General features: G+C 44.5%; 1 protein-coding gene across 1 annotated transcript in view; it reads right to left on the reverse strand.

Moving 5' to 3' along the window:
• Positions 1 to 693: 693 nt before the first annotated feature.
• Positions 694 to 16,106, reverse strand: part of GALNT10 (polypeptide N-acetylgalactosaminyltransferase 10) — an 80,142-nt gene continuing 64,729 nt past the window's right edge. Inside the window, exons 8-12 of the mRNA XM_082291275.1 lie at positions 10,233 to 10,340; positions 8,253 to 8,474; positions 6,938 to 7,054; positions 5,045 to 5,194; positions 694 to 4,345 (exon numbers count right to left, since the gene is read on the reverse strand). Of these exons, the coding sequence (XP_082147401.1) occupies positions 4,178 to 4,345; positions 5,045 to 5,194; positions 6,938 to 7,054; positions 8,253 to 8,474; positions 10,233 to 10,340 (765 nt within the window). The 3' untranslated portion in view covers positions 694 to 4,177. The remainder of the gene's footprint in view (positions 4,346 to 5,044; positions 5,195 to 6,937; positions 7,055 to 8,252; positions 8,475 to 10,232; positions 10,341 to 16,106) is intronic.

Consider the following 16,106-nt stretch of genomic DNA (forward strand, 5'->3'; position numbering starts at 1 on the left):
CCAGAGCACTGTGCTCCTGAAATGCTGGTGGTGCCTGTTTGACTCTCAGGTCACTGATCTCAGTGCAGCAGGGAAAAGGAAAGTTTGCTGAGTGGAACACTCCAGTAAAGGAAAGCAAAGCCTTGTGCACAGCCTGCTGTAAAACCAACCACGAGGAAAGTTAGGCTGAGAAATTGCTTTCTTGCTACTTCTGTATTAGAGATATTAACACACTCTTGAAAAGTCCCAGTGATGGAAGGCATCACCTTCTTCTGAAAGACACTTCTGCTAGAGTTTATATGCTTTTGGGACTAATTGTGATTTGCATACTTAGAAAATAAAATGCAGGATCCCGCATGCCAGTGAAATCATGAGCCTTCCCATTAGGTGAAACATCCAGCAGCTAACCAAGACATCCTCCAGCACAGCTTCAGCTGTTACAGTGCACCAGGAGGAAGCTGCCAACCTTTCCAAGTCGTCCTATTAGGAGTGACAAACCTCCGCAGAGTCATTAACGATATCGATTTAACAGAGGTGGAACCCAAGAGCTTCTGAATTACTGTCGTTCACACATATTTTTAAATCAGACATTTAAAAAAAACCCCACACACAAACATTGCAGGAGCCAAGCTTTCTCTTATATCCTTATCCCCCAACCCCAACCCCTTCCCCTCTCCTCTCTTGCCCAGCAAGGCACTAGGAAATGGTTCAAGTTTAAGCATTTGCTGTACATTTACATTTAAAAAGGCACATCTTTATTTTAATGATGCTGTATTCCCCTTTCAGGAAGGCTCATACGTTCTGTTGTGGTTTGAAAAAGAAAGTTAATTTCCTAGGTATGAGAAAAGACACCTTGCACACGAGAGCCCCAAACCTATTTACTGTCTGTAGGCCTTAAAGATTAGCACCAGTATAGATCAACAACAGCTTCAAGAGCAAATCAAAGTATTGTCAGGCAACATAAAACACACCCTGCTGTCTGGGATTCTGATACTTAAAAGCAGCAAAACTTACGCAGCCATGAAGAGAGGGGTGTTTCAATACTTCTGGGGGAAAAATATGAAAACATGTATTTGGCATTAGATAATCACCGGTATTTAATCTGCAGTCTTGACTTGCATGCAGATGTGAAGATTTGATTATGTATTTATGCTTTAGCAATTTTGCTTACAAATAACCAAAAGTAATTGGAATAATTAACCAGATTGCCCAGCAAAGGCTCAGTTAAAGATGCAGATGATGAAATACAGCTTATATTTCTCAATCAGTGGATGGTTTGCTATATTAAGTCTTTGCCTTAGTCAACAAAGCCTCTATACTGAAAAGTATAACTGATGCAAATAATTAATAGCTCAAAGCCCAGTGAGCTACTTGGAAGTGTGCAGAATTTGTGAGGCTCTTAACCACACTCAGATGCCAAACTTTCAGAAAACAGATCAACCACACTGAGATGGATGGACCCGCTACAACCACTTACACTAAAGCTCCAGTTTCTGTGTACTGGTGGTGGGTTGTCAAACAGGAATTGCCTCAACTATTGCCTAATCTTTTGGTGCAAGCTGGTAAGAGCTGACCTTTCTCTCCAAATTAAGATCACCAAGTGGTAAAAGACCTGTTCATTACTGCAGCTCTCTCTGAAGCAAGAATCCAGCCAGCCAAGCAAGGGCTCCCTTCACAAGGTGAGCCCAAGTACAAAGCAAGCCATGCATTTTAGAAACAGAAGCTAATCCTCTCATTAGAAAACTAAGACACACAAAGCTGCAACCTGCAAGCAGAACAACCTACAGTCCATTTATAGAATATGCTGATTGTGTCCCAGTTATAAAAAACTAGCATTGTTCATGAACAAACAGCTTCTTGTTCCACAGGCATTAAAACATTCATAAAGACATCTAGTCAGGCCATCTAGTGGCTCCACAGTCAGCACTACTCGGCTAATGAGAGCATTAATAACTTAAGGAAAGCAGCAGTCACACACAAAGCACTGGAAGGTGACTCTGTCTCCCACAGAAATGAGGAGGGATCCTAATGACAGACTATTGTAGTAACTGAGAACATAAGATGTCAACTCTGCTTGATGCTGGTCTCATTCCATTCAATACTGCTGCAGAACTGTCACAAGGGAAGTTTAGGGCTTTTTTTTCTTTCTTCACTCCCAAAATATTAGACACCAACATATTTTGGAAACCTGGTCCCAGCTGCAATGCAGTGTCCATGTTTCCTGTTCTCCATGACTGCATGGACCAGCTAAGTTGGCAGAAAAGGTAAGACATGGACTCAGCTGTGTGGACGAGAGAGGTGGATTCTGAGCCTCCTACTCAATACATCAGACTGGAGAGTTTGAGGGGCAGACAGCTGTGTTCTTGTTTGCTCCCAGCTACAGCTCTGCATGGCCTTGAACACATCTGAAACATGGGACACGACCCTACAACTGGCAACAAAAGGGGTTCTTGCTTCTGGAGGTCTGCAGAGGGAGCCATCCTGCTTGTTTTGGGACACCAGGGAAGCATCTCCTTGCCTTCACGTGAAAGACATCCCAGAGCAGAGCTTCCCTGCCCCTCTGAGGTGGGGCAGTCTACTAACCATGCTCATCAAGCATCCCAGAGGGGTCCTATCCCCTTCACCCCAGAGCTGGCTGCATGCTACTCTTGCAACACCCCTCCACAGGCAGTCAGACAAACCAAGGAGCTGGGCAATTCCTGGCAAAGGAATCCTGTTTACTCATGTACACAGCATCTGTGCACGAGATTTCACTGCATCATCATTCACAGCTTTTACCAGAAAATGCCACTGCTCCCGTCAGTACAAGACTAAGTCAGGGGAACTAGTAAATCTGTTTTTGCAATAACTTCGTTTTAAACCAGATTTTAAAAAAAATACTTGCTTCAGACAGACTTGAAACAATGGTCCTCCATTCATTCTTTAGTGTTAGTACATTCCAGCTCCTGGGATGAGACAAGCCCGGTTCACTGTCTGGCAGATCTGACTGCCAAACCAGAAGGGTAACACCTTGCACTGCTTACTGACTGCACAAGGGAGAGGGTACCAGTAAAATGGGTCCATCAGTCCCACATCTCTGCTAAAGCAAACAGATTTCCAGTCACAGTAAACTGTACAGTGCTGTGGGTGCTGGGAAATGAGGAGAGATTAACAGCACATTTCCACAAGGCTAGAACACTACTGACCACAGGACTCAAGAAACTACAGACTGATGAACAAATGGATAAAGACCAGTCGCTAATCTCAGCCCTGACTTAATTATCCTGAATTAATCTGCTCACACCAACTGTAAATTAACTTAGCCATCAAACCTCTAAAGAAAGAATGGAAATTGTCTTCACGCAGTAGATTTAACAGGAGAAATCCTGGAGGTGTCTGTGCTAAAAAGGTTATAAGAGGCAAATTTGGAAACTGATATCCAAAGGCTCTTAGCATAAAGTCTTCACCAGTAAGAACTGTGATAATTTAACAAACCCTCTGCTAATCTTTCACCTTGAAGATTCAACAGTGAGTGACAAAGTGACTGCAAAGTGAACGGACCAGAAACTCAGATTCCTCATGGCTAATAACAACAGCCATATTCCCAACACTTGGCTGCACTTCCACTAGAGCTCATTCCTTCATCAGAGCTATGATTTGGAAAGTAATAATATTCAACCTGTTTGAAATATATTTGATTCAGGGCAAAAAAAATACGCATTTCATTTTACAATAATGGGCTTTTTTTTTTTTTTTTTGATTGGAAGCTTAAATCTTGCCTTCAAGATTTTACTTATATGGAGTTTGGAAGATAAAGCACCTATGGGGGAATGCTTCTATGCATGGTATAGCAGCTACAAAAAGTCCTGAAGGGTCCTGGATAACAAAATCATTTAACACCAGACCCCAGTGGGAAATAAAACAAAAAAGGCAGAAAAAAAAGCCATTTGAAACACATTCAGACTCCTCTAAAAACAGAGTTTCTGTTCAGTCTCAGCACAGAAGTGGCTCTGGCAAAGTCTTTAAAATTCCACCATCCCCAGAAGAGAAGGATGCAGCATCTTCACAATAAAGATTGGCCTGCTAGTTAACCTTCTCCTGAGATTCTCCCTTTTACCTTCATTAAGTGTTTAAAAAAAAGTATTAAAAAAATTTTTTTTGTAACCCTCCCCAGTAAAAACTATAATTGTAAAATATATATATATATTTTCTCAGTCTTTTAAAGATCAAGATTTCTGTTAAATTTTTCCAAGATGGTTGAGTTTGTGTGTTCAAATATCCACTGCTGTGTTGAAGATGAAGGATTGCAGCTATTCATAAAGATCTTTCGATCACTCTCACTGCAGTCCATACAGCTGCTGCTGACTGGGTGGTAGAGGGTCTTGTCCTGGAGGAGAGAAATTTGGTGTGAGGTTGCTTAAGTGGAGAAGAAAAGTTGTTTTAAAACCATCAGAAAGAAGCCTTAAAAACCAAGGCAAGCTATTGTGTCACTTGGGTGTATCTGTTCCACACTTAACTGACTGACAGGTGTCTGGGTCTATTCCCACCCCTTTCGACAGAATCCAGCCCAATCCTCACACCTGCACCAGGAAGCTCTGAAGACACCCAGAAGCCATGGGCTCTCCAGGCTGGAATTCTGCTGCATCCCTCCGGGGCACTGTGCCAGCAGATTGGAAGGACTAGGACAGGGCACTTAGACAAGAATGTACTTACCTGTGGCTCAGAACAGCATTGCTTAGTGGATGAATAAATCCTTATCTACCTTTGGCAGGACATGGCAGTGCTCAGAACAAACCAACTCTCACAATACCTCTTTGCACATCACCTCTCTGCCAGCTGTGGGGACACTGCACAGAGAGCGTCCTGCTCAGGAGCCCTGGGGTCATCACCTTATTCTAACCAGTGGAACAGGGGAGTCACCTCTTTTTAATCAATGGTACAGTAACAAGCAGCTGTCTGCAGATTCTCTTATTGCAGCTACATGAAAAGAAGGAATAAAACACAAGTGGTGACACTTTCAGGAAACATAAGTGCCTCAGGCAATTTGACACCTTAGATGAGAATACGCCCACACACACAGACTCACTTTTCGGTATCTCCAAAGCTGGTTCCCCTTCATTCCATGACAGTCATAGAGGGTCACAGGGCTGCTGTGGGAAATGGCATCAAAACAAAACTTCTTGGTATGCTGAGGATCGCCGGGACGGATGTCCTCTCTCCAGCTGAAGGTGAATACCTGTCAGGACAAACAGCACCCTCAGGATGGCTGGTACCCAGGCATGATACTTTCACCAACAGAATGCTGTTCCCTGTGCCCACAGGGTGGGGATAGCTTCAGGGAAAGGACAGTATCTTCTAGAGGAAAAACTCCTCTCACCCCTAAGGACAGGGACTGCTGACCAGGGGACTCTGTACCAGCTGTCACACAGCATGTGAAATGAGACTGTGCTGCTGCAGCCAGCCATGCTGGTCAGCCTGGGTACTAGAACAGCCCTGGATGTCTCTGCAATGCAGACATACATCAAGGATTAAGTGAACAGCTGACCAATTACAGCCCTTCCCAGCCAGCAAAAAAGCCAGAGAGCTCCAGGAGCTCTGAGTTAACGCTGGCAGTGGACACCCGAGAATGCACAGGCAGCCTGCAGTCACCTTGAGAAATTGTCCCACACTTCTGGGACAAGAGACCAGGAGCCACAGCTTCCTACCCTGGCCACAGGAGTGCTGGGAGTGCAAACACTTGGGCATTGCTTCGTGATGCTCCCTTCTACTGATCCTGCAATGAACTCAGCACTCTCAGGTGAAATGAAGGAGGGACTCTACAGAGCAGAGGAAGAGTTTCAGCTTCAGTAACTGGGCACAGCCCATGCCTGGCAACGCAGTGCCTCAATGAAAGTGTCCTCCGTGGCCAGCACTAGCCCATGTGGTTCTGCAGGACTGCCAGCCAGCACACCTCCCTTTCAGTCCCTGAGGAAAAGGCTGTTCTGGAGGCTCCTTTGGAGTCAGCTGGAGGAATGGTTCTCCTCAGAGATCTCTCATGGGGCAGTGAGAAAGGCAAGTAATGATCAGGGTGCTGCTCTTTGAAGCAGTGTGGCCAAAACCTTTTGCACAAAGAAACTATTTTGTTCTTGGCTGTCTTTAAATCCCTCTTGAGAGAGAAATTACCACAATAATTTAGGCTCAACGCTACTCAGAAGTTCAGACCGCATTCTCTTCCTAAACATAAGCCAAAACTAATTTTCAAGATCCTCCTGACACAACAGAGGCTTAGTTTTGGACTGTGCCTGAGTAAATTGGTTTTGTTTCTATTTTTCACGCATCAAATTGATATGCAACAACCCTCTGTCTCCTACTACTGAAGCCATTCCCTGAAGAGTTATGCATGGCTCTGTAATAGAGGCATTGTTTTCTTGATCCTTTCTCAGCTCAGCTGCTACAGTTTAGACAAACTAATATTTTCCTCCCTTCTGTTACAATAAAGCTGTCGTTTCTGGCACCTCATATGTTGAGAGGGTGAATCTATAACCTGGCTGGTTTCATCACTCCAGCAATGGTGGGGTGTTTATAATGCATTTGCCTCCTGTCAGGAGGATGATAGTGAACAGTTATTGAATGCTCCTGCAGGTTCATTAATATGCATGATGCTCTTCTATCACTTCTTTCAGCACAACCTTTGAAGTTAATATTCACTTTGTTACATATTACAGCTGCCTTGTTACTGGTTTATTGTTTTGGCACACTGTTTCCTTGTCATTTCTTTTGTTCTCTCTGAGAACTTCAAAGCAGAGGTAAAAGCTCTGCACAGTCTGCCAGGCTCCAGACCCCCCTGTGGCACAAGCACAAGCCACATCCTGTACCTAAGTACAATGAGCACGTGAGCCTTGGGGTGGACATGACAGCTCTAAATGGCCTTCCTTAAACATTGGTCCTTGGAACCTCTCCCTCCCCAGATTTAGGGGCCGATGATTTATCAGACTGTTACCTGCACGTTGTTCCATGCTGCCTCTCCTCTGTCCTTCACACAGTTTTCCAGCCTCAGTGGGGATCCCAGGGCTCCATGCTTAGTATCCACACACAGGCCAGTTCCCACATTGCGTATCTGAAATAGTAAATTAGTCACTGAATCTCCTGCTCCTAGCAGCAAGAAGGCTCAAATTGTCTCAAATTGCAGCAGTGTTTGTATGAAGTTAGTTTTAAGATTCCTCACTTAACTGTGAGTCTGAGCTGGCTGGTTAGAGCTGGAAGAAAGTACAGAACTCAAAATGGGGCCCACTGCCAGCTGTACCTCCAGCACATAGCAAAACCCACCAGTGACAGGTCTGTGCCAGTGTGAATATGCTACAGCAAATGTACAATGAATGTTAGTCTCCTCGATTCTTAAGTACTTTAGATTTCTGAGTTACTGTTGTGCTATAGTAAATCCTACATGAATCTTTTGCTAAATTGTTAAGTTATCCATTAAGTGCTGTTAAGTTGAAGCGCTGTTAAACCATTAGGCTTAAACTATTTGGGTTCAGAGCTAAGTTTAGTAAGGAGGTTCACTCTGAACCTTGTAACTCCATGAGAGGTTCTCCCTTATTCTCTTTTGTCCTTAGCCTTTTCCATCCCCAGTCTTCACACAGGTAATTTTTGGTTGGTTTCAATTTTAGATTGATTGATTTTAGATTTTAGCTTGCTTTTTCTCCGTGTGCTTTAACCGTCTAGAAAGTAGTAGAGTGAACCTTACCAATAAACTTTGTCATGCTTTCACTTTTATATTACACCTGCTTTTGCTGACGCCTTTGCCAGTGATTCTTTAAGTGACCCAAAACACTCAGCCACGAGAGACGTGTGTAACAATTCACAGCCTCACTCCTGGGGTGATTCTATTCCCAGAACACAGCTGACTTTCAAAAATACGGATGGTTTTCCTGCCTTTCACATGGGAAAGATAAGGACAAGAGTAGCTCAACACAGTTGTGAAGCCCTTTGGAAATACAAGATTTCACTATTGCTCAGCTGCTGCCTCTCCCTAGTCCTCCCTCTGGCACATTCTGCTTTCTGCTAAATACACAACATGCAGAACAAGCCAAGTCTCTATTCTCGTTGGAGCTGTGTACTAATAGAAGCAGCTGCCTGCCCAACTGCCTGCTTTGATCAGGCCAGTGCAATGGTAGAGGAGTTCTGGGTTTTGAAACATCAACAGATCTTTAAACACTTGCTCGCACCTTACCCACAGCAACTGAGGCACGTGGGCAACCTTAAAAAACCAAACTGCAGCCTGTCTGCCCACTGCAGATGTCACAGCACAAACTTGCCTCTCCCCAGGCAGCTGCTGGAGGCTCCACTGGTGGGTAGAACTTTGGCAAGTCCCAGGCAACCTCATTCATGAACCACTTGAAGCTTTTGCAGTTGAGGTTGTTGCGAAGCTCCTTCTGAGCGGCGACGTCGCCCGCGGAGAGGTGCCGGTACTCGGGTCTGCGCTGGTAAATGAACTCTGCATATTCATCCATCCACACCTCAGCCACCCGCTTCAGGTTCTGGGGGGAGAACGAGAGGGGAAACCACCTGAGAGTGCTGCACAAACCACCATTAGCATTCAGAGCAGCTCGCATGTTTTTGCTCAGAAAGGATTTTCATTCACATCCACTCTTTCTCTCCAGCTTCAGGACACAGATTATTTTTATTACTCTCTAGTTCCAAGGGACTTTTAGAAAGATATTTTCAGTTGAGGTCAAAACAGAATCCTGGCACTTGGCCATTATATCTAGTTCCTTGTGGCTAAGAAAAACAATATTAATCAAAAGTTGTTTTTCTTCCCTTTTTTTCTGTAAGGAAACTAGTCAGAACATGATGTTGGTAAATACCACTGGACATTCAAAGGTCTCTGACAAAAAGCTGCTTTCTTAAATCCTTCTTATTGCCTCTTTTATATCCATCTAGAAATGGGATTTGCAGTACTCCCTTCTGAAAAGCTTCAGTTCACAATACTCTTTCTTAGCACTTTTTTTCCATTTTCTTGGGTAAAACTCTGAGATACCTCAGGAATAGGGAGCTTTCAGATGATGACCCTTTGGAACAGAAGCAAAGGGTTTTACCTCGTGGCAGCAGCACATTTCATGTATTACTGTAAAGCTTAATCCCCTGTGCAACTCCAAGACAGCAACAAACACCACCCTCCCAAGACGACCTGCTTGTCACAGCACCCTTGAGAGTGCTGAACCTTGGGTTATTCTCTGGCAACATCAGGCACATTCTTGGTGACCGTCAGTAATGTGCCATGTGCAGCTGTGACTCCTTGCATGAAGCTGCTCAGTCCAGCAGTGATCATTTACTACCAAAAAAATGAGGAAGCTAAGAGTAAGCAGTTGGCTGATCCTGCCCCAAATGCAGCCTCCACACAACAGGAGCAGGTGTTTACCTCAAAGTGTCTGTTAGATGCCAAGAAACAGCCTTTCCTACCTCTCTGTTGTTTCCTTCCAGCACTGGGGAGTACACAAGAGCCAAATACTGAATCAACAGAAATACAGCTCCCTCCTGAGGAGATGGCACAGACAGGAGAGTGCTCTGTCGCTCTGACAGGTCATTGCTGGGCTGAGGAATAAATCCAAATCTATAACTGGGGCGATGCTATTAAAAACTGGGAAGCACTGTAACACTGAGCAAGCTGTAAGACTTCAGAAAAGCAGGGCATCTCTCTGAGGTTTTTACTTTTGCAGCCTTCCTGCTACTACGATTTTTTTCTCCCACCAGAGGGCAATGCAATCCCTCCTCAATTTGAAAATTAGCTGGAGAAACCCAGCGCAGGATAGGTGAAAGCTCTTTCTTTTTTGGGCTACACTAGATTAAGAAATAAGATGGCACCGAACATTCCATTGTGGAAAATTACAGCTTGCCCATTCAGTGGTCTGTAATGCTTGAAGTTGAGAGGTCTTTCAATCACCAAAACCAATCACCATGCTGAAGCCTGCTGTTCTTGGAGAGCACAGCTATAAAATGACTGAAGTATTACACAAATAAAGCCATATCTTGTTTTTATAGCCAGTGCCTGATCACAAAGTCCGTGTCCAGCACCCAGCAGTGGCTGATATCGGGAGCATGGCAGCTGTTCACACACTCATCTGCAGCTCCCCAGGCTCTCTTCCCTTTGTGCTATGCATCCACCACTGTAAAACTGTGCAAGTGCAAATTACAGACAAAACCCCCTACATCTGCCTCTCATTGTGGGGTGAGAGTAGACAACAGCATGGTCACGTTGCAGTCAGACTACTGTTGTGGGGAATGCCATTGCCACTTACTCTTGCCAGGCTGACTCCTGTGGGAACCTTGTATGGAACGTATTTCCTGTAGATATGACCAACTCTAGAGCAAGGGATGTCCTCCATGCGACCTCCACACATCCATACCTGTGGAACAGCAGAGAAACACATTCAGTCTTGGCTTTATGAAGGAAAATGAAAAGGAAAAGACTTTCAAGTAATAAAAAAATGTAACCCAGATTTTTACATTAAAGTACACTCTTCCCAAATCCCCTCCCCTCCTTGCCTTAGTCCCAAATCCTGTAACTACCTGCTTAGAGCCATGCAGCAAGCCTTGATTTAGCACAAGTGCTCTGAAGCCTTCTATACAGAAAAGAACAGGGAAAAAAATCTGAGCACTGAGAAAACAGCACACACCTTGCTTTAAACTGATATATGTTATTACAGCAGTAGTAACCACAATAGTTAAACTGGGCTGCCATAAAAAACCCGGGGTGTAGGTTGTGTAACGAGGCTGTAAAAGGGAGGCCATCTCCCTAGTACAGGTGGTCATGTGTTATGCACAAGGCTCCAGGGAATTCATGAGCCTGTTCAAGTGCCAGAAATCAGAAGAAACTGCTACTTTTCCCTGTGGTTATCACTGCTCTTTTATGGTTTCATTGCTGACATTCATTCATTGCTTTTGCAGCCTTACAATTAAGTGGAAATCTCTGCCTGGTGAACACATAAATAGCTTTAAAAAGCCCTCAGGAAGTCACTAGAACACATTCCTAGTTGGAGAGGACTACCTTGATGCTTGGTTAATGTCTAGATTGGGCCCAAAAGCTTCCTTCCCCATCTGGGAAGATTTCACTTTGTGCCAGCGCTCTGCAACAACTTTCTTTTATTCTTTATTTATAGCATGGATGTAGTAATTTTGTCAAAGTGAAACAAAAGGAGACATTTTCTAAACCAGCCAATCTACTTCATTAAGTTTAAGAAATATTTGTGTGCTTCACAGAAATATTCAATCAATACTTAAAGAAAAAGCACCCTTTAGAATGCCAAACAAATGACTTTCTGAATTCCTGAAGCGAGGCACTGCCTTTGCCTTTCTGTTTGTCCCCAGATCCCACAGGAGTGCCCTGAAGGCCATGGATTTCAGGCAGGCTGGTGCAGAGCTCTTGATCTCCCCGTTCACTGGGGCTAATTTGAGCCACCACAGTTCACTGTACAATGAGCTTAGTCAACAGCTTCACACATAGCAGGCAATTCCATTAATATTCTACAGCGACAATATTAAATACTTAGCTCGGAAGAGAAATATTTGGCCAAGGCTGCTGCATAATTATTAGCTCTGACACTAAAGTCCTCTGGAGTTTCAGCTGTCTGCTGGCCCTAATAATTACAGTCATTTGCTGACTGCGTATAACTTAATGGAGGTTGGTTGCTCTCAGTTAGAGAAATATTTTTCGCAGGCAACTTCTAAAGTTCAAGGTACTTAATTACATGTCGTTATGATGAGAGAGACAAGAAGAAAGCTGACAAACTCTCCTTCTACAGAATTTCAATCCTTTTGTCCCTGCTGTGTCCTGAGAGGCTGGTGCAGAAGAGATGAAAAAGAAACTAGCACTCAGCTTCTATGAAGTTTCTTATGGAATTAGAAATGCTTCTTGCTCTGCAGCGATTGTGCTTTTGGCTGCAGAGGGCCAGAGCATGATTTCATTGCTAGGAAATGAACAGATACGCGGAGAAAACAAGGATCTGGCCATGGTTTGTGTTTCTACGACAGAAAAGGTTTGTGTAAGGCTCCAAGAGCCGCAACAGTTCTGGGAACCATAAAAACCTGCAGGAGCAGCAGCAGAAGCCCAGAGCCCCGTTGCACAGACACACACTCCTCAACAACCTTCACAACCCTGCACTGCACCCTGCAGCAAGAAGCCTGAGGGGTTCACACCAGCTGCATTTTAGTGTAACACAAGCCTGGCTGCAAACACCAGCCTGTTTTCTTTGCTGCCTGCCCCCAGGATGCCTCACCTGCCCCATCTCTAAGGAAAGGCTTTCAGGCAGACCACCATGAATACACTTCTCTGGAACATGATGTCCATGATGTAAGCTGAGCAGCAGAGCCCTGCAGTCAGTACAGCTGGAGAGGAGAGAGCTGGCCTTGTGCTGCAGAGCTGGTGAAGTGGTACCAGACAGCAATGATCCATAGAGCCCTACGCTGGAGAGGCAGCAGGAGGGGGAGGCTGGACCCAACTGATGGGCCAGGAGCTCCAGCCTGGTACAAGACTCCAGGCATAAAAGACAACATTACATGAACACATGCAACGATGTGATCAAAAAAGCTACTTAACTCAGTTGCTTAATGAGTAAAACCTAACATCAGTTTGACTTGCTCTTTTCCTGATCGTGCTTTAAAATATTTATTTCCAAACGATGCTGCAATGGAGGCAATGGAAAGCTTCCTAATCCCTACTAGCAGAACTCAGTGACCCTTTCAAGGTACTTTGCCACCTCTGTGCCTTTTTAATGTTGCCTCACGCTGCAAGTGACAGTGTGGCACCCACAGTACAAATCTAATTTTAAAGGCATGCTTTCCATTCATTCGTTGCTGCTTTGATTTATTTTATTAGTGAGCTGCTTTGTGTGGTGACAGAACTCATTACCACCTCCATAAAGACAATTACCAGTCCTTATCTATACAACTGGAAGAAGGGGGAGAGGGAAAGAGCGTGATATGCATTGGTAAAACACAGCTAACAAAAGCATTCGAAAGCCAGAGCTAAAGGTCAGGGAATTGCATCCAAGGGTCTGTCAAGGAGTAACTGCAAGGGAAGCAAACCCAAAATAGCTGTGTGCTAGCTGAGGGAACACTTCCACTCAGTTACTGATATTTGGTTGTTTTTAAAGCAGAGTACAGTTCCCAGGCATGACACACCAGAACGTACACTGCTAAAAATACCGCGCTGTCAGACAGCTGAAACGGTGCTGGGCTGTGGGGCAGCCACAACCTTGTGCCTTCCCCACAACAATGACTGCACTTACTGCCTTCTCCTTAGGCCACAGGAGCCAGTTTCTTCTGGGTGTTTTACAGATCATGCCTCACTCCCTGGCTGACATGACAGAAAACGTCAGAGCCTGAACTTGCACCTGATTTCAAACGGCCATTTATGCCGTAAGAACAAGAATTAAAGCTGGTCAGGCAGACAGTGCTTCTTACAATAATCTAATCAGATCTCATCAAGAGAGAACAGGAAATTTCTCTTCCTCCTCAGGCACAATTTCGCCAATCTTCATTTTGGGCTTGGAATCCAGCAGCTGACAGATCTGCTAGAATTAAGAGAAAACCTGGCTATGCTGAGGTCAATGGGCACACTGAGCAGATTTAGCTAAGGCCACAATCTCACCCTAATAATAAAAACTACACAAGGGAAATAAAATAACACTGGTGATATTGCTTCCCTCTTCCCAGAGGCCTGGAGAGCTGTAACTCCATATTCATAAAGCAACTCTAGAGCCTTTGATTCAGTCAGTATGCTATGAAAGCAGCAGATAATATGCCACCTATTCTCTACATGGGAATGTTATGCTGATCCAATTCCCTTTCTGCAATTTCAGAAAACAATGTCAGGTAAGACAGCTGAACCTCTCCTCTCAAACACACAATACAATGCTGCAGTTGGTGTGTGAACACAAATTACCTGAGTGTACAAGGTTTATGGTTTCCAGTGACTGCACCATAGTGAGCCAATGCTTCCCAAGAGAGGGAAAAAACACAAAGGATAGTTAAGCCTTGAAAATAAAGCTGCTTCTGCAAGACACAACAGAATTGAAGACCATGGGATGGACCAACAGAGAGCAGCTGGCTGGTTGTGTGAGCACACACTGAAAGGTGGGAAGAAAAGGACACAGAGGATAAGTCAAGGGGGTTCTCTGCATAACAAAGTAGCTGAGAGGATGAAAGCAAGGGCAATAATTCAGGAAAATTGTAATCCTCTATACTGAAAGTATCAGCTGCTCCTACTGCTGGGACTTGGTGCTCTCTGAGAGATTAAGGTAGCTCGTGAGGCACTGGGATCCGTGTGTTTGCACAGCACCTCTCGCACACCACACACCAGTACAGCCCCTCCTCGCCGTCTGGAGCATTTGAGAGTAATGACAGCACTTTCTAATAATCACATTTCAGGGACTGGAGGGGAGCACTTCCCTGCTGCTGCTTGGTGGGAGGCTGCTCAGGAACCTGAACCAAGCAGAGGGTGAACAAAGGCAAAAAATTCAAGTCAATGGCCTGAAACTGATCTGTGCATCACCACATAGGGAGAGAGAAGCCACCCTGTACTGCAGCTGAGAGCCTTAGAATTAAGCAGCATGTGCTGGCTAAAAAAAAAAAAGCCCACAAAAAAAGCAGCAGAATGCCCGGCCTGTTCCAGTGTGGGCAAACGTGAGCTGCTGGAAAGTGGCGTGAGTATGTGCCCGGAATAAGCAGTGCAGGCTCACAATCAGCACTAACTTCAGCAACACAAGTACAAATGCTGTCAGAGGGGATCCCTTGGCAGCTGCACCCGAACTATGCACCTGCCAGAGCCCAGTGGCAAAATGGGAATCAGAAATGTGCTGCTGGCGTGGGGCAAAGGAGATGCAGCCATTAGACATGTGAAGAGGAGCTATGCAGCACTTGGATTTGTTGGAAAACATGTAACATGTTTTGTGCTGTGGAAATCAGAAGCAATCCACGCTGATGGTATGGGAAAAGGATACGGAAAAATGCAATGACCTACAATCACCAAAGTGCAATGGCTCTTTTCCTATTGCTGAAGCAAGAAGTGAAGATCACAAATACTGACCAGCTCTTTTGTCTCCCCTTTAAGTGCTCTTTCCAGGGCAACTGCCAATCTGGCTTGTTTGCACCGAGTCCTTCACATTTTATGAAGGCTTTCCAATCTTCAAATTACAAGACAAATGTTTCTAAAACTGAAATGATTTATCACCTAGCGAGGGACATTCTGGATTCTCATTCTTTGCTCTTCAAGTACAGTGTGGACTGGGAACCACACCACTCAGATCTGAGATACAAAGTACATCTATAATTATGCCTATACAAGTCAAGAGACATCCCTTTTTACTCTTCTGTTTCCCCATAACCAAAAAAATCAGAGACTATGTATTTATGGAAGAGAGGTGTGAAGCAGTTTAGTGACGATTACGTAAGCCAAAGAGAATAGAAACCACAAAAATACTGGAAAAGAGGCAACAGCATCTCAAATAAAACTGAGCGTAGATAAGTGCTGTACAAAGTAGCACTTGCAGGAAGGAACAGTTTAAATGCTTCACACATACTGCTCGAAATTAAATGCATTTATGTAAAAAAAAGAGAAGTGGTTACGTAGGCAGCTATTAAATTGTGTTTAGAAGAGGAAAGGCCCACTGTAACTTTGGGTAAAGCATTCAGTTTTGTTCACACAATCAGAAAGATAAGGAAGACCAGGAAAAACTGTAAGAGAGGAGAGATAAGGAAGTAACTCCAAAAGAGCAAAAAACCCCACCTCAATGAAGTCTGCTGAGCAGAGGAACCACGAGGCAGAAAGGAAAGGTGACAAACGCCCCACAGAGACAGCTACGAATGCTTGTTCACTCTTTTCCCAAAATACAAGAACACACTTCAAGGTCAGCAGCTGGGAATTCACCTGCAACTACCACTGGAGATTGTGACCGGCCTGCTGTGTCTGGAGTGACCTGAAACAGGCACACCCTGACCTGCAGCAGTGCTGCCTTAGAGGCACTGAGCTGCTCTGGATATACACAGGTCAAGAGAAGGAAGCAGCGCCTCTTTTCTGCTTGAATACGGAATGGATAGATCAACTCCTTCATTTCTGAACTAGAAATTTCTGTTTTAAGGGATTGGTAAGACCCAGAAAACTACAAACCAGCAGT

The sequence above is a fragment of the Coloeus monedula genome (assembly GCF_965178545.1).
Source record: "Coloeus monedula genome assembly, chromosome: 15".
Classification (NCBI taxonomy): Eukaryota; Metazoa; Chordata; class Aves; order Passeriformes; family Corvidae; genus Coloeus; species Coloeus monedula.